At 53.9% G+C, this 24,679-nt stretch overlaps 2 protein-coding genes across 3 annotated transcripts in view; one reads left to right on the top strand and one right to left on the bottom strand.

The window, feature by feature from the left end:
- The window catches only part of LOC132462155 (uncharacterized), a 306,161-nt gene that overhangs the window by 257,739 nt on the left and 23,743 nt on the right, over window positions 1–24,679 (top strand). The window lies entirely within an intron of this gene.
- si:dkey-175m17.7 (uncharacterized) overlaps window positions 1–24,679 on the bottom strand; it is a 29,855-nt gene that overhangs the window by 3,637 nt on the left and 1,539 nt on the right. The window contains exons 2-7 of the mRNA XM_060056547.1: window positions 18,270–20,364; window positions 18,022–18,232; window positions 17,513–17,818; window positions 14,477–14,738; window positions 6,324–6,621; window positions 3,569–3,709 (exon numbers count right to left, since the gene is read on the bottom strand). Of these exons, the coding sequence (XP_059912530.1) occupies window positions 3,569–3,709; window positions 6,324–6,621; window positions 14,477–14,738; window positions 17,513–17,818; window positions 18,022–18,232; window positions 18,270–20,348 (3,297 nt within the window). The 5' untranslated portion in view covers window positions 20,349–20,364. The remainder of the gene's footprint in view (window positions 1–3,568; window positions 3,710–6,323; window positions 6,622–14,476; window positions 14,739–17,512; window positions 17,819–18,021; window positions 18,233–18,269; window positions 20,365–24,679) is intronic.

Below are 24,679 nucleotides of genomic sequence, written 5' to 3'. Positions count from 1 at the left end.
TGTTTTTCCACCCAGAACTCAAGAGTGAGTTCAACGTAATGTCTGGGTGTTTGTCTCCCAGCCTCTGGGTTCTCGGTTCAACCCCGATGTCTGCAGTCTAACTGTGGGCCTCCTTGACCCCCGCCCCCCCCCCCCCCGGCTCTGCCGTGACCCTGAAACACGCCAATAGAAGGCTTCTCCACAGCCCTGACCTTACTCTGGCGTCTGGAGCCCTTCTAAACACGTTCCGTTCTCTGGGCGCTTTATGGCGGGAAAGCAAGTTATTCTCTGCTGCGCATACGGCTGTAACACCCCCACACGGCGTCTGCTGAGGGAGACCCCCCAGGGGGGAGCTGTTTGAGAGTGGTACTGTATAGTGTGTCTGGGGGGGGGGGGGGGGGGAGTGAGAGTGATACTGTAGTGTGTCTGGGGGGGGAGTGAGAGTGATACTGTAGTGTGTCTGGGGGGAGGGGGGGGGGGGAGTGAGAGTGATACTGTAGTGTGTCTGGGGGGGGAGTGAGAGTGATACTGTAGTGTGTCTTGGGGGGAGGGGGGGAGTGAGAGTGATACTGTAGTGTGTCTTGGGGGGAGGGGGGGAGTGAGAGTGATACTGTAGTGTGTCTGGGGGGGAGGGGGGGAGTGAGAGTGATACTGTAGTGTGTCTTGGGGGGAGGGGGGAGTGAGAGTGATACTGTAGTGTGTCTGGGGAGGGGGGGAGTGAGAGTGATACTGTAGTGTGTCTGGGGGGGGGGGAGTGAGAGTGATACTGTAGTGTGTCTTGGGGGGAGTGAGAGTGATACTGTAGTGTGTCTTGGGGGGAGTGAGAGTGATACTGTAGTGTGTCTGGGGGGGGGGGAGTGAGAGTGATACTGTAGTGTGTCTGGGGGGAGGGGGGGAGTGAGAGTGATACTGTAGTGTGTCTGGGGGGGAGGGGGGGGAGTGAGAGTGATACTGTAGTGTGTCTGGGGAGGGGGGGAGTGAGAGAGTGATACTGTAGTGTGTCTGGGGGGGGGGGAGTGAGAGTGATACTGTAGTGTGTCTGGGGGGGGAGTGAGAGTGATACTGTAGTGTGTCTGGGGGGGAGGGGGGGAGTGAGAGTGATACTGTAGTGTGTCTGGGGGGGGAGGGGGGGAGTGAGAGTGATACTGTAGTGTGTCTGGGGGGAGTGAGAGAGTGATACTGTAGTGTGTCTGGGGGGAGGGGGGGAGTGAGAGTGATACTGTAGTGTGTCTGGGGGGGGAGTGAGAGTGATACTGTAGTGTGTCTGGGGGGGGAGTGAGAGTGATACTGTAGTGTGTCTGGGGGAGGGGGGGAGTGAGAGTGATACTGTAGTGTGTCTGGGGGGGGAGTGAGAGTGATACTGTAGTGTGTCTGGGGGGAGGGGGGGGGAGTGAGAGTGATACTGTAGTGTGTCTGGGGGGAGGGGGGGGGGAGTGAGAGTGATACTGTAGTGTGTCTGGGGGAGGGGGGGAGTGAGAGTGATACTGTAGTGTGTCTGGGGGGGAGTGAGAGTGATACTGTAGTGTGTCTGGGGGAGGGGGGAGTGAGAGTGATACTGTAGTGTGTCTGGGGGGAGGGGGGGAGTGAGAGAGTGATACTGTAGTGTGTCTGGGGGAGGGGGGAGTGAGAGTGATACTGTAGTGTGTCTGGGGGGGGAGTGAGAGTGATACTGTAGTGTGTCTGGGGGGGAGTGAGAGTGATACTGTAGTGTGTCTGGGGGAGGGGGGGAGTGAGAGTGATACTGTAGTGTGTCTGGGGGGGGAGTGAGAGTGATACTGTAGTGTGTCTGGGGGGAGGGGGGGGGGAGTGAGAGTGATACTGTAGTGTGTCTGGGGGGGAGGGGGGGAGTGAGAGTGATACTGTAGTGTGTCTGGGGGGGAGGGGGGGAGTGAGAGTGATACTGTAGTGTGTCTGGGGGGGAGGGGGGGAGTGAGAGTGATACTGTAGTGTGTCTTGGGGGGAGGGGGGGAGTGAGAGTGATACTGTAGTGTGTCTGGGGAGGGGGGGAGTGAGAGTGATACTGTAGTGTGTCTGGGGGAGGGGGGGAGTGAGAGTGATACTGTAGTGTGTCTGGGGGGGGAGTGAGAGTGATACTGTAGTGTGTCTGGGGGGAGTGAGAGTGATACTGTAGTGTGTCTTGGGGGGAGGGGGGAGTGAGAGTGATACTGTAGTGTGTCTGGGGGGGGGGGGAGTGAGAGTGATACTGTAGTGTGTCTGGGGGGAGGGGGGGGGAGTGAGAGTGATACTGTAGTGTGTCTGGGGGGGAGTGAGAGTGATACTGTAGTGTGTCTGGGGGGGGAGTGAGAGTGATACTGTAGTGTGTCTGGGGGGGAGTGAGAGTGATACTGTAGTGTGTCTGGGGGGGGAGTGAGAGTGATACTGTAGTGTGTCTGGGGGGAGGGGGGGGGGGGAGTGAGAGAGTGATACTGTAGTGTGTCTGGGGGGGGAGTGAGAGTGATACTGTAGTGTGTCTGGGGGGGAGTGAGAGTGATACTGTAGTGTGTCTGGGGGAGGGGGGAGTGAGAGTGATACTGTAGTGTGTCTGGGGGGAGGGGGGGAGTGAGAGAGTGATACTGTAGTGTGTCTGGGGGAGGGGGGAGTGAGAGTGATACTGTAGTGTGTCTGGGGGGGGAGTGAGAGTGATACTGTAGTGTGTCTGGGGGGGAGTGAGAGTGATACTGTAGTGTGTCTGGGGGGGAGTGAGAGTGATACTGTAGTGTGTCTGGGGGAGGGGGGGAGTGAGAGTGATACTGTAGTGTGTCTGGGGAGGGGGGGAGTGAGAGTGATACTGTAGTGTGTCTTGGGGAGGGGGGGAGTGAGAGTGATACTGTAGTGTGTCTGGGGGAGGGGGGGAGTGAGAGTGATACTGTAGTGTGTCTGGGGGGGGAGTGAGAGTGATACTGTAGTGTGTCTGGGGAGGGGGGGAGTGAGAGTGATACTGTAGTGTGTCTGGGGGAGGGGGGGAGTGAGAGTGATACTGTAGTGTGTCTGGGGGGGGAGTGAGAGTGATACTGTAGTGTGTCTTGGGGGGAGGGGGGGAGTGAGAGTGATACTGTAGTGTGTCTGGGGGGGGGAGTGAGAGTGATACTGTAGTGTGTCTGGGGGAGGGGGGGAGTGAGAGTGATACTGTAGTGTGTCTGGGGGGGGAGTGAGAGTGATACTGTAGTGTGTCTTGGGGGGAGGGGGGGAGTGAGAGTGATACTGTAGTGTGTCTTGGGGGGAGGGGGGAGTGAGAGTGATACTGTAGTGTGTCTTGGGGGGAGGGGGGGAGTGAGAGTGATACTGTAGTGTGTCTGGGGGGGGGGGAGTGAGAGTGATACTGTAGTGTGTCTTGGGGGGAGGGGGGAGTGAGAGTGATACTGTAGTGTGTCTTGGGGGGAGGGGGGGAGTGAGAGTGATACTGTAGTGTGTCTGGGGAGGGGGGGAGTGAGAGTGATACTGTAGTGTGTCTTGGGGGGAGTGAGAGTGATACTGTAGTGTGTCTGGGGGGGGGAGTGAGAGTGATACTGTAGTGTGTCTTGGGGGGAGGGGGGAGTGAGAGTGATACTGTAGTGTGTCTTGGGGGGGGGGGGGGGGTTGAGTGGCTCACCTTGATCCTGCAGAAGCTGGCCTCGATCTTCAGCTGCTCCACCAGTTTGCGGGCTTGTCCTACGCTCATGGTGCTGTTCACGGGTGTGTCACCTTTCATGCTAGCCAGGGAACAACAGGCCTTCAGACGGTAGCATGGAAGCTACAGGGCAACGGTAGCATGGAACGGTAGCATGGACTGTAAAATGGAACCATTGATGGATTTTCCTTCATTTGTGGAAATGATGGCAGCATGTTCGTGTTCATTTAGCTGGTCCTTGACGTTGGACGTTTAATAAACGGAGCTAAATACTATATATATTAATAATTATATATTTAGGAGTTATTGAATAAAATATGACTCAGAATAGGTGTTACGAAAGCAAAACATACTGATAATAATCAGTGTGTGATGCTGGCTATCTCAAAAGCTAAATGAGAGTTCCCACAAAAATAACTGTGGGCTCTTTAAGACAACAGCATTCCTGACAGCCTGCAATGATCCAGCAAAAATAGAATTCCCAATTATTATCAATGTACATATGGACGATATTCAGAGGAGGATTGCTTTAAACTTAAGTAACTGAATATAAATCAATGGCAAATGTTCCTCAAAATATCTCCAATAATACCATTCCATGTGATGCAAAACACACACCTATTCTAGCCCGTAGTACGTTTGCATACACACATTAAATAATTAGAAGAATAAAAATGGGTTATCGTCATGAAAAATAACATCAACGGCCTATTTCACCCAATCATGGTCTGTGCCTTTTTTCTCTTTTTCAATTCATTTGTAAATCCATTCGATATCTCACCCGTTTTATTCCTCCTCAGTTGCAATCTCTCCCCTTCTCTGTGTGGTGCTTTGGTCTATTCGTACACCTTCTGTCCGCTGGTATTATCACTGGATCGAACCCCACCCCTCAAACACCGTGATGCCGACCTGCTCCTCACAACCCGGCGCGATGCAATTCTGCTACAATGAGCATCACGTTAGTGGTACTGGGGCGAGAACACCCCTATACCACAGTGGTATCTCCCAAGGGAGGGGAGGGACGGACCAGTGGTCAATTGTTTCTTATTAGGGTGGATCATACCAAATGTCATCCTCTGTCAACAAGGGAAACTTTGGGCCGTGAACGACCCTGGATTTAGACGATCGTCGTCGGCCTTGATTCCGGCGGTTCAATGGACCTGATGATGGGGTCGTTAAGCGCTTACAATTACACATTCCAATGTGCAGTCTTCCGATTCCATTCGGCTATTTCTTACCTCCGGGACAACCACCCCCCGCCTCTGTTGCTATGGCGACTACTGCAGCGTTAACTCGTATCATCAACATCTTTATGGAGTTGGATGAATGATTTAGTGTTAGCGCTACTTTTAAAATTCATTTACAACACTTGATTTCAGTTATATTGCTCAGTTTTCATTCAAGCAGCACGAATCATTAAATGATATCGACAGGCCTATTTATTAACTTAACGTCACTCATTGACGTCACCCCCTCCGGACCCATCCTGCTGCCCTTAAAGCCTGCGGATCTTCATGATCGCGTAAAGTTCTGATTCACGGGACCGCGCGGCTTCCGTCCCCGCGGGGTGACAACACTTCGACTTTACATCCAGAGGAGAAGACTTCTCTGAGGAGAGGAGATGAATTCTTGTGTCTGGTGAGGGTTCATCCTTCTCAGATCACTACGGTAAATACACTGATGATGCAGCAGGCTGACTGAAGGCTGCTGAATGTCATTTTATTTATCTGTCTTATTGGTTTGAATGATATTCAATGTCACACACGTGATGTCGGCACCAGTGATCCACACCCTCGCGCACATGCGCGCCCACATAAACGTACACTCTTAATTATGTCTACTTTTAATTAATGTGACGTCTAGTCCTAAATGAGAAAGACACTTCGGCTCGACAAGGGCTTCCCCTACTGGGTGATGGTGGTATATTCTGTTTTGTCAAAATATTGTTGATTTTCCAATAAGCTAGTTTTACTAATTAATTTACCACATTATATAAATCTATTTCATGATCCCTGCCTTTAAGACATACTCAGATGGTCTGCTGTAAGACGCTGTGTGAAGAATATGTGTCTGCCTTGACTTGTTTCATACTATTTCATGTGTGTGTATACATATGTGTGTGTGTGTGTGTGTGTGTGTGTATATATATATATATATATATCTATATATATATATATATATAAAATATAATTGATTGTCATTGTGCAGTAGGTCCATACAACATAATTTGCTTTTGCAGCCTCTAAAGTATAAGTGTATGTGTGTGTGTGTGAATATATATATATATATATATATATATATATATATATATATATATATATATATATTATAATTAAACATTTCAGCCAGATTTGGAATGCATACAAACAGATTTCTATCTATGTTATATATATAGTTCTATATCAGGGCTTCGAGGGGATTCTAGTTCTATTATCGACCCCCAGAGGAGAACAGGACCTGGGTACTGGGGCATCAGGGTTAGGGTTAGGTAAGGTCAGGGTTAACCTTAACCCCCACCTTACCTAACCCTAACCTAAGAGTTAGGGTTAGGTAGGGTTAAGGTTAACCCTGACCTTACCCTCCCTCCCTCAGACCGGGGGGCAGCTGATGGGGAGGCTGCTGTGTTCTCTGAACCAGAAACAGCCCATTGATCTCCCCCCTCCTGCCTCCCTCCCCCGCCCCCCTCCTGCCTCCCTCCCCCTCCCTCCCCCCAGCGTTGCGTAACAGCAGGCCGTGCGGCCTCTGGATCGGCGTTCCCGGGCCCTGGGTCGGCGTTCCCGGGCCCTGGGTCGGCGTTCCCGGGCCCTGGGTCGGCGTTCCCGGGCCCTTGGTCGGCGTTCCCGGGCCCTGGGTGGGCGTTCCCGGGCCCTGGGTCGGCGTTCCCGGGCCCTGGGTCGGCGTTCCCGGGCCCTGGCTCGTCGTTCCCGGGCCCTGGCTCGGCGTTCCCGGGCCCTTGGTCGGCGTTCCCGGGCCCTGGGTGGGCGTTCCCGGGCCCTGGGTCGGTGTTCCCGGGCCCTGGGTCGCGTTCCCGGGCCCTGGGTCGGCGTTCCCGGGCCCTGGGTCGGCGTTCCCGGGCCCTGGGTCGGCGTTCCCAGCAGCTGCTCCTCGCGGTCAGATGAAGCTCCGCTAGTTTCAAACCCGCTCAACTTGGGGCGGTGGTCAGCTGACCCCGCGGCGCGCTGACAGCCAATCACATCTATTGACCGGCAGGTTGACCCTGCGCTGACAGCCAATCACATCTATTGACCGGCAGGTTGGGGTCCGGGCCGACAGCCCTGAGGTGGTACGCTCAGCACTTAACCAAGCACTCAACTCTAGGCTCAACCAAAGCACTCAACTCTAGGCTCAACTAAAGCACTCAACTCTAGGCTCAACCAAAGCACTCAACTGTAGGCTCAACTAAAGCACTCAACTTTAGGCTAAACCAAAGCACTCAACTCTAGGCTCAACCAAAGCACTCAACTGTAGGTTTAAATGAAGCACTTAACTCAACTGTGGGTTGAATTTAATAATTTGAGTGTATCGTATATATACTTCCTTTCCTTCGTATCGACCCTTAACCGCCAAGCGTCAGGAACAAGAGCAGTACACCACTGAAGCAAGAGCAGAACTTTTAATGTTTTAATTGAACTAGTTGGATGAAAAGACTTAACATGGAACAACATCAACTAAAATCAGTCATTTATGTAAAACATATCGTCAAGGCAACAAAAAGACAACTGATTCCAAAATCAACACTGTATTCAACAGACTTTTTCTTTTTAAGATTCCCACAGTGACCGGTAAGATCGTTCAAAGACTTTCAGAAAGAAACAGAGACGGAGAGAGAGAGAGAGAGACTCTTTCTTTCTTTCCCTCTCTCTGTCTCCCTCTCGTTGTTCTGTGGATCATGAACACACAGGATGAGGAAACAGTGGGTTTAGTTTAAAGCCTGCTGTAGTACTCAGGAGTCCACAGGGGCTAACTTCTCCAGCAGCGTGTGGCCGTTTGCATCGGGACAGTCCGAGTCCCCCCCTGACCCGCCATCAGCCGTCCTCACTACGGTCCACGGGCCTTCAGTGTGGACGTCGCTGAGATACACTCTGTGGCCAATAGCAGCAGTGTTTTATCAGTCAGTGCATCTTTTGTTCAGTCTTTGTGTTTACAAAGGAATACTAAGGAGTACTTATTTAGTACGTGAAGGTAAAATAAAGGGGTTACGTTTCTGGAGTGAAGGAAGATTCATGAAAATAGAAAAAAAATATCTCTTTCTGTGAGGCTGAGTAGTGAGGGTTAAGGTTGGGGTCAGGGGTTGGGGGTAGGATTAGGGTCAGGGTTAGGGGTTGGATTTAGGATTAGGGTCAGGGTTAGGGTTAAGGTTAGGTTCAGGGTTAGGATTAACAATGATCATTGATCACTTGTGAGTACCAGTGTCCTCCGATTAGCATTTGCAGAGCTTCTCATTTTCTATTTCCAAACATTTTTTCTTTTGGGCTGGAAATGACACAATGTAAGAGAAGATAACGTACTCAAAGGAACAAAACAGGTCCACATCAGAACACAATGCACAGTAATACAATGTTTGTGACACTAGCCAGTACAAAGGGACTCCCTTCGCTCCTCAAGTCATCGTCCAGCAGCAATACTCTTCCCCACCACCCCTTTGGTTCAAAATAAGACTGTCGGACTTAAAATACAAATACTTATATTTTTTCCTTATTGTGGAACAGAATCGGTCACAATCCAATCTTTCCATCCCCCTCTGAGATCTCAGATCCAGTCTGGGCCAGTCTAGAGTCTGCGGTTAAAGGAGGAGCTTCTCTTTTGCATAAAAGAACCAACGAGGAGCGGCTGCATCAGGAGAACCGTGAGGTCTGAGCGCTGCAGTCTGGAGGCAGAACAGCATGTTGGGTTGAAGATAAAACACGTTACCACAGGGCTACGGCCGGGCCAGGAGCTTTGAGGGCCAGCAGGAACACGTTGGCTCAGATTCTGCGTGGTGAAACACCACTAACACCAGTGTGTTCTCACCAGCAGGTCAGCCTCTCCAGCAGGAAGCCATTCTTACGAGTTCATAAAAAATTTAAATAAACTAGAAAACGCAAACACACATCAACAGATGTCGGCCCGCATGCAAACCTTCCACAACAGACAACAAAGTAGAAAAACATTGTACATGGCACCCTGAAAGGACTGCCGGACTGAACCCTAACTCTGACCCCAGGAGAGGGTCACACCAAGGGGCACAGGTTGCTACACTGCTCGACTAAAGGCATGTTTTGGTTTTGGAACTGTTTTTCAATTTCAAAGGTTTATTCCGATTTGGGGCGACAGGCTACTGACTTTACCGTTAAGCTACGATAAACAGGAGAACGTACGAGGCTTCTAGCTCTGCATGGCTGTTCAAACCAAACACTGACACTGAATCAACGTGTCGTTATTCAAGCAGCATGAAGCTCACTCCTACTGCGGTTAGTATTAGTGGACCTGTTCAAAGGCTTTGTGCACGCTAGACTATGAATAGGGCTTGATACACCGAATCAGCCTTAAAGTGTTGAGGTCTAAGCTACTCTACGGCTGACTGGCTCGTTCCCATTGTAGCTACCGAGGATGCACTTTATTGGTTTGACAACAGCAGGGTGCTATTACGTGGGTGATAGGCTGCACTTTGCTGCTCTATTTAGTGTCTCTATCACAGTCTCAAGACCGTCTCTCACAATGACCGAAATGCATTATTTATTTTTTTATTATAAAACTTCGTCCATCAAACCCGTTCTCTTACGGGTCTATCTTACTAGTGCTGTCCCCTCCTCGCTCCTCCCCTGCTCACTCCTCCCTTCCTTCCTCACTCCTGATTCAAACTCACCTCACCAGCAACCTAACCCTTCAGCAGGAAATCAACTCTCAGTGCAAATTTAGGTTTTTCTGTTCAGAGCGGAGCAGATAATAAAAAGGAGTGCGGTCAATTGCAGTTCAAGAGCTTCAAACATAGTAAGCATGTCAGAGATGGACTATATGTGCCACGCTAGACCCCACATCCATCGTGCTAATGGGGCTGAATATCGGCTCACATAAAAACTAACTGGATGAAGGGCATACATTTGGCTTTTCAAGTGCAAGTCTAGCAAAAATGTAACCCAAGGTATTTTTCTGCATTAAACACATCAAATAAGGCGTCCAGACGTTGTTTTCCGTTGATCAGCCGGAGCAGCGTTAACAGCCGAATGGCTTACAGTGCATTGCGCCGAATGCCTCCAAATCAGCATTTTTTTAACCACCAATATTGTTCGAAATAGCACCAGACCTCTGCAGTAGCATGACTAGGGTACCTACACCGAAAACTGAGCACCAACAACTTAGTTAGCGAACCTAGAGTTTATTAAAAAAGGATTACTAGTTTACAATACTGTGCCTTACAGGTAAGTCCATGTTTACAGGAAGTCAATTTTAGAAGTCTGTTTTATAACAGTATTTTTAATTAACTCTGGGTTCGCTACTACGTTGTTGGTGCTTTGTTTTATGTGTATGGACCCTCAACATGCTACTGCAGAGGCTTAGTGCTGTTTGAGCAATGTTAGTAGTAGCGTAAGCGTTAGCCGCACCGCCCCTAGCCCACTGTTAGCCTCTCACTGTTAGGGCTGTTACCATGGCTCCGGGCAAGCTCTCTACTGGTTGATCAATAAACAAAATGTCTGGATGGGTTTTTTGATACTTTTTCATTCAGAAAAAAAACATGGGTTAAATTTTTGCCGGAGTTAACTTTAAGAGTAAGTGAAAAAACATTGTTATGAACGTCCTGTCCATGCAGGGCTTCTGCGTCTGGCATGTCACACAGCGCTGAGAGGGCTGGGAAGAGGCGATGCACAGTGATCACGATCCTGATCACACACCGTCACAACGCGGTGCAGGATCCACAGGAGGGGCTTCACAGTGAGGTTAGGGTTAGGGTTAGGGTTAGGGTTAGGTAACCCTAACCCTAACCCTAACACCGTCACAACGCGGTGCAGGATCCACAGGAGGGGCTTCACAGTGAGGTTAGGGTTAGGGTTAGGGTTAGGTAACCCTAACCCTAACCCTAACACCGTCACAACGCGGTGCAGGATCCACAGGAGGGGCTTCACAGTGAGGTTAGGGTTAGGGTTAGGTAACCCTAACCCTAACCCTAACCCTAACCCTAACACCGTCACAACGCGGTGCAGGATCCACAGGGGGGGCTTCACAGTGAGGGGGCCCCACGGGGGCGGGGGGCGGTAGTAAGTGCATAGAGTTAGGAAGGGGTCCCCAGTGTTAGGGAGAGGCCCCTAGGGTTAGGGAGAGGCCCCTAGTGTTAGGGAGAGGCCCCTAGTGTTAGGGGGGGGTCCCTAGTGTTAGGGGGGGCCCCTAGTGTTAGGGGGGGCCCCTAGGGTTAGGGAGAGGCCCCTAGTGTTAGGGAGAGGCCCCTAGTGTTAGGGGGGGTCCCTAGTGTTAGGGGGGGTCCCTAGTGTTAGGGGGGGTCCCTAGTGTTAGGGGGGGGTCCCTAGTGTTAGGGGGGTCCTAGTGTTAGGGAGATGCCCCTAGTGTTGGGGGGGGGGGGGTCCCTAGTGTTAGGGGGGGTCCCTAGTGTTGGGGGGGGGGTCCCTAGTGTTAGGGGGGGTCCCTAGTGTTAGGGGGGGGCCCCTAGTGTTAGGGAGGGGTCCCTAGTGTTAGGGAGGGGTCCCTAGTGTTAGGGAGGGGCCCCTAGTGTTAGGGGGGGGCCCTAGTGTTAGGGGGGGGGCTCTAGTGTTAGGGGGGGCCCTAGTGTTAGGGGGGGGGCGCCCTAGTGTTAGGGGGGGGGGCCCTAGTGTTAGGGGGGGCCCTAGTGTTAGGGGGGGGCCCCTAGTGTTAGGGGGGGGGCTCTAGTGTTAGGGGGGGCCCTAGTGTTAGGGGGGGGGCCCTAGTGTTAGGGGGGGGTCCCTAGTGTTAGGGGGGGGTCCCTAGTGTTAGGGGGGGGTCCCTAGTGTTGGGGGGGGCCCCTAGGGTTAGGGAGAGGTCCCTAGTGTTAGGGGGGGTCCCTAGTGTTAGGGGGGGGGGCCTAGTGTTAGGGGGGGGGCTCTAGTGTTAGGGGGGGGCTCTAGTGTTAGGGAGGGGCCCCTAGTGTTGGGGGGGGGTCCCTAGTGTTAGGGGGGGGCCCCTAGGGTTAGGGAGAGGTCCCTAGTGTTAGGGGGGGGTCCCTAGTGTTAGGGGGGGTCCCTAGTGTTAGGGGGGGGGCCCTAGTGTTAGGGGGGGGGCTCTAGTGTTAGGGAGGGGCCCCTAGTGTTGGGGGGGGGGGCCCTAGTGTTAGGGGGGGGGTCCCTAGTGTTAGGGGGGGGGCGCCCTAGTGTTAGGGGGGGGCCCGGGCAGGGGGTGGATACTCTGGCTTTGGTTGTGCACTGGGTCTAGTTTGGTTTAAACTATTTATTTTCAGTCTTCTCCTCGTAACTTTATTCAATCAGTTTCGCTCACCTGTTAATCATGAAATGAATGATTCAGTAAGATTGATAAGGAGATGCATAAGTGGTCAAATTAAAGCTAATACTTTCTGGTCACGTCTCAGTCGCTGTTACTAAACAGTCTACTCGACCCTTGACTGGGGATCACTAGTTTTCATGGTACAACACAAAGTGAACATTTGGACAGACAGGAATGTAAATCTCCACATTCCGCTTCTGATTATCCCGTATATTAATTTATAATGAACAACGTTCCATAGGTTCATCACATGTCGGCCGACATGAGAACAAACAAAGACGTGTGGAGGTTTGAAGCACACTGATCATTTGTACTATTTTCAGCGCTGTTATTCTTAGGCTAACTGTGATGCCTCGCTGACAGGCGAGAGTAGACGACCAGACAGAAGCAGCTGATCATAGAACCGACAGGTCACCCTCCTCAGAGTAGACGACCAGACAGAAGCAGCTGATCATAGAACCGACAGGTCACCCTCCTCAGAGTAGACGACCAGACAGAAGCAGCTGATCATAGAACTGACAGGTTATGGTGCTATCCATTTGTATGGTACGCCGGTACATGCTAGTCGTAAATTGTAAATCTCCCAGCTTTCTTGCGGCACTTCACGGATTAAGGCCCCCTTTTGGTTTGTCCCACTCGCTATTCTGAAAGTGGAGCGAGTTCAGTGAGGCCTGTATGAATCGACGACAAAAATGGCTGCGCCCGTGAAGAGATTTATTTTCTTTGTATTTGTACCATGTTGGTCATTTTAATATTGATTTTAAAAGCTCTTACACACCTGATTACAATGCTAGTTTACTCCTATCACCAATTTATGCATTGCACGGTCTTGCTGTGTGTGCAATACAATGTAAAGTTGTGTTTGTTTTCAAGCTTGTTTGCTAAAGAGGCTAATACAGCTAACAATAACAATGACTAGCCAATGACAAAAGGGAACGCTATAAGTGCCGCAAGACAGGAAATGACGTCACGTTCTCGCTAGAGCAGGTCGGACGTACCGGCATACCATACAAATGGATAGCACCATTACCCTCCCAAGACAGAAGCAGCTGATCATAGAACTGACAGGTTACCCCCCTCAGACAGAAGCAGCTGATCATAGAACTGACAGGTTACCCTCCCAAGACAGAAGCAGCTGATCATAGAACTGACAGGTTACCCTCCTCAGACAGAAGCAGCTGATCATAGAACTGACAGGTTACCCTCCTCAGACAGAAGCAGCTGATCATAGAACTGACAGGTTACCCTCCTCAGACAGAAGCAGCTGATCATAGAACTGACAGGTTACCCTCCTCAGACAGAAGCAGCTGATCATAGAACTGACAGGTTACCCTCCTCAGACAGAAGCAGCTGATCATAGAACTGACAGGTTACCCTCCTCAGACAGAAGCAGCTGATCATAGAATTCAGCCAGTGGTGCATCCAGTCACAGCGCTGGAAACAGTGCAGAATTATCTGTACGTTTGTAGACAAACAATATGTTTTTTTTTTTGAGTAAACGAGTATTCAGAACACACAGGAAATCTTTGGAAAGTAATTTTAACTGTGCTCCCGTCCCATGAGGAAGAGATAGGCTACCGTACCGCTGAAGGCGATGGAGGCGGCTAACACTAGACCAGCCCTCTCCCCTTCTGGAAGTGCCAGGTCTGAACCGGGCCGAGACATCACTAGTGGTACGTCTCTGAACACGCCCGTGGTCCAAGGGGTAAAACAGTAAAACTTAATCATCAAGTATCGGAGGATGATTCTAAATAAATAAAGAATGCATGGATAGTGCTTAGCGACGGCTCTCTGGTGCTACAACGTGCATCCCCCCCACAGTGGCCGTCTGTGGTTTGTCATGTATGTGCTCTTACTTTGTTAAACAAATCAACAAGCAAGCGATCATGATGATCAACGAGCGAACGTAGGGAGCTGGGAAGCACAAGACTAATGGCCGACCTCATAAGTCCGTCGTCTTATTTTCCATGCATGTGTTTCTGTTGAGCTTCAGCAGTGAATCGCTATATTTCTATATATTCGCTGTCAATGCACATTATTAGAAAAAACAATGGAAGAGTCTTCGGATAATCAATAAAATATAAGATATATAACAGCTGAACAGGCTTTGTTAAACGTTGACCTCGATGTGGCGAACTCTGATGCGGCCCTCCTGACGGACCAATCGGAACGAGCGAATCCTGCATCCGGTGCTCAGTAGTAAAAGTGCAGTATGTGTTGAACACAGCAGCAGTCGGCGGGGGTCCGGGGGAGCCTTCAACCCCGGGGGTCAGCCTCTCATCCCGGTCCTCTGCCGACGGGACGGAGATAAACGTTCATCTCTCCCTCCCTGATCCTCTCTGTCCCCTCTGTCCCTCCTGCTCATTCTCTCTGTATCTCCCTCTCTCCCCCGTCTCCCCCTCTTACCTCCCTCCCTTTCTACCTCATCTCCCCCCAAACCCTCACACCTGGGTTTCCAGGCCGCTGAGTTTGGGGGTGAGGATTCGGGGTGTGACCCCGGAGTTGAGGTCGCGCTCGAACTCCAGCAGCTGGCCCATGAAGTTGAGGTTTGGCGAGACAACGGGCCGCCGCCCGCGGACGTACTTGTAGGCGTCGGTCATGGTCATGAGCGTGTGCTTCATGAGGTAGGCGATGACCACAGTGGCGGAGCGGGAGACGCCCGCCTGGCAGTGGACCAGCACCCCCTTCCCCGTCTGGTGGGCCTCCTCTGTGAGACAGACAGAACACACTCTGCATCACTCCTCTGTGAGACAGACCGAACACACTCCGCATCACTCCTCTGAGAGACAGACAGAACACACTCTGCATCACTCCTCTGTGAGACAGACTGAACACACCCCGCATCACTCCTCTGTGAGACAGACAGAACACACTCCGCATCACTCCTCTGTGAGACAGACTGAACACACTCTGCATCACTCCTCTATGAGACAGACAGAACACACCCCGCATCACTCCTCTGAGAGACAGACTGAACACACTCTGCATCACTCCTCTGAGAGACAGACTGAACACACTCTGCATCACTCCTCTGTGAGACAGACTGAACACACTCTGCATCACTCCTCTGTGAGACAGACTGAACACACTCTGCATCACTCCTCTGTGAGACAGACTGAACACACTCTGCATCACTCCTCTGAGAGACAGACTGAACACACTCTGCATCACTGCTCTGAGAGACAGACAGAACACACTCTGCATCACTCCTTTGTGAGACAGACCGAACACACTCCGCATCACTCCTTTGTGAGACTGAACACACCCCGCATCACTCCTCTGAGAGACGGACAGAACACACTCTGCATCACTCCTCTGTGAGACAGACTGAACACACCCCGCATCACTCCTCTGTGAGACAGACAGAACACACCCCGCATCACTCCTCTGAGAGACAGACTGAACACACTCTGCATCACTCCTCTGTGAGACAGACTGAACACACTCTGCATCACTCCTCTGTGAGACACACGCTGCATCAGGGCGTCTTTAGCTAGAACAGTCCTCAATCAGCTCCTAGTGAGGGAAGGGCCGAATGAACCACTTCTTAAAGGATGACTCAGGGGCTGTTCAGCCTGGACCCTGTTCCCCTCTGGGCTGTTCAGCCTGGACCCTGTTCCCCTCTGGGCTGTTCAGCCTGGACCCTGTTCCCCTCTGGGCTGTTCAGCCTGGACCCTGTTCCCCTCTGGGCTGTTCAGGCTGGACCCTGTTCCCCTCTGGACTGTTCAGGCTGGACCCTGTTCCCCTCTGGGCTGTTCAGCCTGGACCCTGTTCCCCTCTGGACTGTTCAGCCTGGACCCTGTGCTCGGGCTGACCCAGGACTCTTTCGGACGACCTTCTGGCCATCGGCCCAGGATGAGAAGCTTCAGCAGGCAGCTGTGAAGCAGGCTGCGCTGGAACCCTTTGAGGCCAATGCACCGTCTGTACCTCCTCTTAAGGGTCAGGGTTACCCTCAGTGATCCTGAGGATCAGAAAAACACAACTTCTGTCTCTACCGTAGTCCCCATGTCTGACTGTAGTCCCCATGTCTGACTGTAGTCTCCATGTCTGACTGTAGTCCCCATGTCTGACCGTAGTCTCCATGTCTGACCGTAGTCCCCATGTCTGACCGTAGTCCCCATGTCTGACCGTAGTCCCCATGTCTGACCGTAGTCCCCATGTCTGACTGTAGTCTCCATGTCTGACCGTAGTCCCCATGTCTGACCGTAGTCCCCATGTCTGACCGTAGTCCCCATGTCTGACCGTAGTCCCCATGTCTGACTGTAGTCCCCATGTCTGACCGTAGTCCCCATGTCTGACTGTAGTCCCCATGTCTGACCGTAGTCTCCATGTCTGACCGTAGTCCCCATGTCTGACCGTAGTCCCCATGTCTGACCGTAGTCTCCATGTCTGACCGTAGTCCCCATGTCTGACCGTAGTCTCCATGTCTGACCGTAGTCTCCATGTCTGACCGTAGTCCCCATGTCTGACCGTAGTCCACATGTCTGACCGTAGTCCCCATGTCTGACTGTAGTCCCCATGTCTGACCGTAGTCCCCATGTCTGACCGTATTCCCCATGTCTGACTGTAGTCCCCATGTATTACTGTAGTCTCCATGTCTGGCCGTAGTCCCCATGTCTGACTGTAGTCCCCATGTCTGACCGTAGTCCCCATGTCTGACTGTAGTCCCCATGTCTGACTGTAGTCCCCATGTATTACTGTAGTCTCCATGTCTGGCCGTAGTCCCCATGTCTGACTGTAGTCCCCATGTCTGACCGTAGTCTCCATGTCTGGCCGTAGTCCCCATGTCTGACTGTAGTCCCCATGTCTGACCGTAGTCTCCATGTCTGACCGTAGTCCCCATGTCTGACTGTAGTCCCCATGTATTACTGTAGTCCCCATGTCTGACCGTAGTCTCCATGTCTGACTGTAGTCCCCATGTCTGACCGTAGTCTCCATGTCTGACCGTAGTCCCCATGTCTGACTGTAGTCCCCATGTCTGACCGTAGTCCCCATGTCTGACCGTAGTCTCCATGTCTGACCGTAGTCCCCATGTCTGACTGTAGTCCCCATGTATTACTGTAGTCTCCATGTCTGACCGTAGTCCCCATGTCTGACTGTAGTCCCCATGTCTGACCGTAGTCCCCATGTCTGACTGTAGTCCCCATGTCTGACCGTAGTCTCCATGTCTGACCGTAGTCCCCATGTCTGACCGTTGGGCGAGTGGGGACTGAATGGGGGAAAGGAAGCGTCTGAAAGGAGAGTGGCGATAGTAGCGTGGATAATTGAAGTCTGATTGTCTGGATAATCGACCCTGAAGCCGCACCGTGAGAGCGGGTAATAAGGGGAGTCTGGAGGTCAGATGCTCGTCTGTCCGCAGTATCCCTATCTGCATGCTGGGCCACGCCCCACCCCGCTAACGAGCTGGACCTGACTTCAGCGTGCGGCGGGTAAAGGCTCTCCTGAATGAACAAGCGGGCCGCACTGCGACGGGGGGCCTACCGATGAACTCAAACACCTCCTCGAAGTACTGCTGCAGGTTCTGCTTGCTGTTGTCGGTGGCGGGCAGCCTCTTGTAGCGCACCAGGCCGGTGGTCAGGTGGTACAGCGGCAGGTGCGTGGTCACGTTGACCACGAAGCCCACGTTGAGGCGCAGCAGCAGGTCCAGGTCCTCGGCGTCCCGCTCGTTGCCTAGGAACAGGAAGGGCAGGATGGCGCTGATGACGGCGTTCTCGGCGTCTGGCGTCACGGCGCCCTCGTTGGACAGGGAGGCGGGCAGCGAGGAGGACAGAGGGAGGGAGAGGTGCACTGTGGGAAGAGACCAGAAGAGCAGAAGAGGATCAGAGGAGAGCACATGGGATTGATATCCGGGAACCAGTCGTGGTCGTGGTCGTGGATTGCGCTGACCAGTATGTGTTGAAGATAAGAAGCTAGGAACTAAACATAAACATAAAGAGAACTCTGAAGGGGGACTAGGAGGTCGCTGAGGTGGTGATGAGCGGCGGGCTTACGGCGGCGGTTCTCCTCGTCCTGGTCGCGGTTCAGGGAGTCCAGGACCAGGTGCAGCGACTGGGCGGAGGGCAGCGACCGCCCCCCCTCCCGCTCTCTCTGCCGGGGGCGGGGCTTGAGGATGAGGGTCCCCGGGTTGGAATGCGGGGGGGAGAAGGAGACGGGGGACTGCGGGGGCGAGGGCGAGTGCGGGCGGTAGGGCATGTCGTCGTACTCCCCCCCGTCCCCCGCCCCCCCCCGCCCCCCCCACCCCCCCCTCGTGGTTCAGCAGCCTCTTCAGCGAGCTCCGCCCGTCCTCCGCGCCCGAGGACACGCCCATGAAGTCCAGGGCGGCCATCTTGCCCTGCCACAGGCGCCGCCTGCCGGCGTGGTCCGTCAGGGGGGTGTGGCTGAACTCCCGGAGGTTCTGGCAGTCCAGCAGGGCCATGCCCCCCCCCGGGGCCTCGCCGTTCTGGCCCCCGCGGCTCAGACAGGACGGCTTCCCGGCCCCGGGGCCTCCGCCGGCGCCGTGGGCGTGGCTCATCTTCCTGGCCAGCTCCTCGGGCCAGATGGTGCGCACGCTGTAGTCGTCGTCGTCAGACTGCGGGAAGGCGCCGGCCTGGGGGTGGGCCGCCGGCCCCCTCCCCGGGGGCGTGCTGCGGCGGGGGTTAAAGGTCACCACGATGGGGTCGCTGCTGCAGTAGCTGCAGGAGGAGCTGGCCGTCTGGCTGGCCTTGGGGTCGCAGCCCGTCACGCAGCTGTGGAAGGCGCGCAGCGGCGCCGAGGGGGCGCAGGGCAGGCACCCGCCCACCAGACGCTTACGCAGCAGGGCGGGGCTCTCCAGAGGCCCCGCCCCCGAGGAGGAGGAGCACGACACGCACGCCAGCGGCCGGAGGAGGCGGGGCCGGCGGTCGGACGCCGTGCTGTTGGAGGAGGAGGTGTTGGAGGAGAGGCAGCCCCCCAGGCCCCTCAGACCCATGGCCCGGCCCGCTGCGTCGCCGCCTCCCCCCCGGCCCCCCGCCCGGCCCGCCGCCGTCTGGACGCAGGAGAAGGAGGAGGAGGGACTCCCGCCGCCGCCGCCGCCGCCCCCCTGGCAGCCCCGGCCGAAGCCCTTGCGCCGCACCAGCTCCCAGCAGCCGCAGTTGAAGGGGTAGGAGAGGTCTATGGTGCAGGTGTGGTCAGGGCTGGGGAAGCCCCCCACGCCCGAGGAGCCGGGGGACAGCGGGAGACCATGGAGGGCGGGGGGCCGGGGGCGGCGCTGGTCCCGGCCCGCGGGGGCCGAGCGGAAGGAGGAGGGGCCTTGGGAGAGGGGGTTGAGGGTAGGGGGGGAGGCGGGGTAGCTGGGGTTCAGGACGGAGGCATGGGGCAGGGCCGGGGGGGGCTGCGGGCCCGGCAGCAGGCTGCTGGGGTCCTGCTGGGCCGCTCCCAGTTTGCTCCTCCTCCCGCCGCCCGACGCTGCCTCGCCGCCCCGCCTGGCGAGGAGTCCCGGAGCGCCGTTGGCGTTCTCCTTCTCCCTCCGGGGTTTGTTGTGCTGCTGCGACGCGGCCGGGACGAACTGCAGGCCGCCGCTGCCGCCGCCGTGGTCGTAACGCTGACCCCGATGCTCGTGGTCGTAGCCGTTGTCGTGGTCGTTGTCGTGGTTGTAGCCGTTGTCGTGGTCGTAGCCGTTGTCGTGGTTGTAGCCGTTGTCGTGGTTGTAGCCGTTGTCGTGGTCGTGGTCGTGGTCGTAGCCTTTTTCGTGGCGCTGGCCGCGCTGCTCGTGGCTCAGGTGCAGCGAGACGCGCTTCCCGCCCTTGCCTCCTTTCAGACTCCCGCCGTGCCTGGGGGCGTGGCCCTCACCGTGCCTGGGGGCGTGGCCCTCACCGCGCCTGGGGGCGTGGCCCTCACCGTGCCTGGGGGCGTGGCCCTCACCGCGCCTGGGGGCGTGGCCCTCGCCGTGTCCGGCCTCCAGGGACACCTTGATGTCGACGGCGTGCGTGTGCGAGGGCAGCCGGGGGCCCAGGGTCACCGTGCCGTTGCTGTGGCGATGGCTAGGGTCGTAGTCGGTCACGAACGGCGAGGCCGACAGCAGCACCACGGGGGGGTCGGGCTGCAGCGGCGGCCCTCGGGGCGGCCGGCGCTCGCCTCCCAGGCTCAGGGAGCCGCAGGAGTACGGGGACAGCTGGGGCGGCGGCAGGCCGGAGGACGCATGGAAGAGCTGGCTGCTGGCGCAGGGCGGCGGCAGCGGCGGCGGCGGGCGCGAGGGGTAGCGGGGGAGGTGGCGGGGGGGGGAGGAGGACGCCGGGCAGTGGGAGAGGTTCTTGGGGCGTTGGAGGAGCACTATACGCTCGTCGAGAGGGAGGGGAGGCATCTGGCACTGGGGGGAGCTAGAGGAGGAAGAGGAAGAGAGCGGAGGGGGGAGGGAGGAAGAGGAAGAGTTGGAGGAGCAGGAAGAAGAAGAAAGATACAGTTAGGACCAGCCTTGATGACATTTTCCATAAGACGATAAACATTTAGCGGTGAACACATCTGGGAGGTGGAGCATCGCCTGAGGATGCTCATCAAGTATATCATCAGACATTTGTTGAAGACACTCCTAATATACCCAGAGTTATTAGAGGTCCTTCCTCATAAACAAATGTGTGGTTAGGAAAGTCACTTCAATTATTATTTCTGCTTAAAACGAAATAAAATTGTAATATGGTACACATAGTAACCCATGCAGACGTTTTACTATCCCACAGCAAATACCAGGAAACAAGACCAGCACTGCACTCAGTTGGACTGCTTCCTCCAACTGCTTCCTCCAACTGCTTCCTCCAACTGCTTCCTCATGTTTAACACGAAGTATTAACAGGAAGTCAGATCTCAGGGTAATAGCTAATTAGGTCATGCTAAATCATTTAAATGGGTTATGCCTCTGTGTGTGTGCGTGTGTGCATGCAGACACGCACACCTGTTACACCACGGCTATCCAGGCTGTTACACCACAGTCTTATCACAATTTACCAAACGTAATAATACTGAATATTCATTCATATTTTTTAGAGGCATTGTTCTGTTGTTCTGTTCTGTTTGGGTTCGAGTTGGAGGGCTCAGGCCAAGAATGTCATTGGGGATTAAAAAGCACCCCTTACTGTTCGGCGACCTTCTAGCAGGAGGGATCAACCAACACACTGACACACACATCCCATGATCAAAGCAGCATTTCCTTTGCTTCTTTCACTGGCCCAGCTGTCCCCAATCCATTATATCTTATACATGCACATCTTATAATGCACATGGCATGTCTGAATCCCAGATCAGGCAGTGGCTGCACAAAGTCAATGTTAACTACACCACAGCCCAGACCACACTGTAACACAATGAAATATACAGACATGGCAGTATGCTGAAGTTTGTTGTGCAGAAAATCCATAACCCTGAAATGACCAATCCAACACCCTTTCCTCTACACTATAAACCTTCTGTTGTTAAAATACCAGAGTTCATGTAGATGTGTATCTCACAGATTCTTATTGGGTTTAAAGGACTCCTATTTGACCACCCCATTTCAAGAGCTACCCTCGGCTATATATACTGCATATATACATTATATATATATATATATATATATATGTATATATATGCCTGCGGGTTGTGATGTCACTACAGGGTGGACCTGGACCTGGGGAGATGGCAGCCCTTTAACGATGAGGAGGAGCCAATAGAATCTGTCTCTCTCAGGGTCAAACACTGATTGGTTGAAGGGGTGGGGGACACGGGAACACTTCACGACCACACCAGTTCAGCGGGGACAGGATGTGACATCACGGACGTCAGATCACGGGACCACACCGGTACCAAGGTGTGGGGGGGGGGATACCAACCCATGGCGAGGGGGCGCGTCCTCGCAGGGCGCCGGCCGATCTCAGGCTCGTGGCGGGTCTCAGTGGCGCCTGTGTGATGGGGGAGGGGGCAGGGGGGGGGTTACATGTGACCCAGTTTCAACGTGATGATGATGGCGATGGAAGGCGCCTCAGCGGCGGCGCTGAGCGCTGAGCGCCTCCACTCTGATCCACCTCAGCCTCCAGGTGGCGTGGTCACACCGCCACAACCGGCTGGGGTTAGTAGTCCGAGGGGTTGGGAGTCACACCGCCACAACCGGCTGGGGTTAGTAGTCCGAGGGGTTGGGAGTGTAGTCTTTGGACCAAGCCACAACAGAATCGTTAACACCTCTTAATGATCGTTGTTTAATCACCAGCTCACAGAGGCCATTGGCAGCAGGGCGATATACTCGTAGTATGATGGATTACATCTCTGTAATTACACTGTGGCTAATTATAGCCACGCAGAGCCCACCAACCACAGCACTGACACATGGCAGGAGGACTCGTCTCCAAAGGTGGGACGGCAGGCAGACACAGACGACACTCGCAGGATTAGAAACGCCACATATTCAATCGGTACAAAACGGCCAAATTAATCTGTGACAGCCCCAAGAAGGCATGTCCCCCCTCCCCCCTGGTCACGGAGTCCGGCGAGACTAATGAACGAAGATCCCTCGGACTCCGGCCTCATCGACTAAACGATTGTATGGGAGCCCCAGCTCCCCACAGACCAGCTGTCACTGTTCTATGAACGATGGTTCATGATGGGGTTTACACCGGCAGCGTTCAGGAGAGGGCTTGTTAGCCTATATGTGCTATCGGTCCTCCCTGGGATTGCTTTGAGACGGATGCATCCTCCACCTCCGGGTCATTACTGACTGTAGGCCTGTAGGCCTGTAGGCCTGTAGGCATACAGGCCTACAGGCCTACAGGCCCGGGCCTATCTGGGTGGACACTGCCACGAGAGATGTCGAAACGGGTCGATTTGGAGATGGCTTGTCACGACTCATTGACATCACTACTGGAGGTATAGTAGACCGTGTCTCGGTCGATCCCAGTAATAGTGGGATCATCCGATAGTTTGATATTAGATTATCCCTAATAGAGTGAAGACGGCTTTAATGAGATGGTTTCCTCCCTCTGTCTCCACAGTGAGAGCGCCGTCTGTGAGTGGACTTCATGTCTCTATCCCGGGACAGAGCAGGATGCTCATGAAGACAGGCCCGACAGGGCGCTGGGTCACGCTTCTGACTGCAGAGGACAGAGGGAGTATGTCAAAGTAAGGAATGAACTCCTCACTAGGTTGCTGTGTCTTCGTTAGTCTGCATTCTTTTCCTCTTCCTATTATTTTATGCTTGTTATGTAATGGTTCAGGTTTAATCTTTTTGTTTCTCACCACTCGATGCTCTTGAAGTTTTTTTTGATAAGCGCGTGGGTGTTGGGGAATATTGTAATGACGAAGATACCGTAACACCTTTACAGCAGCAACAGGAGCTAATCCATGAGGGTTCAGGCCTTAAAATTAGGGATTCTAATCTGTAAAGGTGCCAAGAACGAGGTCTAAGAGCTTATGCTGAGCAGACCGCCTATAGCCTATAGTGTTGGACTAACCCGGTTTAACAAAGCCGCCCTGAGTTCTAATCAGTATTATGTAAGTGGAAGACGCGGCTCCATGGAACAAAGCAACAGTCGGGCTCAGAGACTATTTTCAGATCTCAGATTTTCTACAACAAACGACCCAAAGATTTATCTTGGAACCCGCAGGGAGGGGAAGACAAGGAGTCTAACTCTGGAGCGGCTCGTCAGCTTCTGAGGAATCTGTTTCTGAGCGTCAGGTAATCACAGTAAACATGAAAAACAACCGGGGCTTTCAACTCCGAGGTCTGTGTCTATATATAGAGGAGCCCGGTTATTAATGCTGGGGTGATGTCAGGTTAGCCTGGCGCCCGGCCACCCAACGGGCTGATCCGTCCCCCGCTCTCTGAGAGTAAGGAACCAGAGCGGGGGGGCCATCCTGAGCGCTGTGCTCCCGGTGTCAGACCACCGAGGGACGGGTGCTCCGGAGACGGCCAGACCCTCTCTGACCGATCGCTGCTCTGACACGGCTCGCTGGCCCGCGATGATGTAACGGTGGCACCGCGTCACCGCTGACTGATGTCATAACCCGATGATGTAACCATGTCGGGACCTTCTGATGCACTGTGATGTCATGATGTAACGATGATGGAGTGAGGTCACGATGTCACGACTCACAACGGGGATGACTGCATCTGCAACTGGGATTCCAGTTTTACTGTAATGTTGTCCATGCCTGCAATAGCCTCCTGTAACGGGGCATTGTGATTCGTCTTTTAAAGCCCTTACCCTGACTCTAGGGTTGGACAGTGACATGAATACCATATGATGCTCATAGCATCGTTGGAGCTTCTACACTGTGGTCTCCATCATCTCAGTATCGTCCGTCAGGAGAGGGAGCCCATAATGAAGGGCCGGGGCCGGGCTGCCAGGACGTGGTCCTCGTGGCTGCCCGGGGCCGCGGGGGGGGGGGGCGGTGTTTCCCTCCGTGGTTCTGCTGGCCTCAGCTGAACCGCCGGCCCAGAGGTAGTGGTTTCAGATACACACAGCGGGCCCAATTACCACACACACGCCCACAGTCCGGAACCCAAACACACACGTCTTGCATTACCCCAACAGACAGGTCCTGACAGCAACAGACCTAGACCTAGAGGAGCTAGACCTAGATCTAGACCTAGACCTAGACCTGGAGCTAGACCTAGAACTAGACCTAGACCTAGACCTAGAACTAGACCTAGACCTAGACCTGGACCTAAAC

Source organism: Gadus macrocephalus, chromosome 7, assembly GCF_031168955.1.
Source record: "Gadus macrocephalus chromosome 7, ASM3116895v1".
NCBI lineage: Eukaryota > Metazoa > Chordata > Actinopteri > Gadiformes > Gadidae > Gadus > Gadus macrocephalus.
The sequence above is the reverse complement of the archived record's forward strand: the minus strand, read 5'-3'. Positions and strand labels throughout refer to the sequence as shown.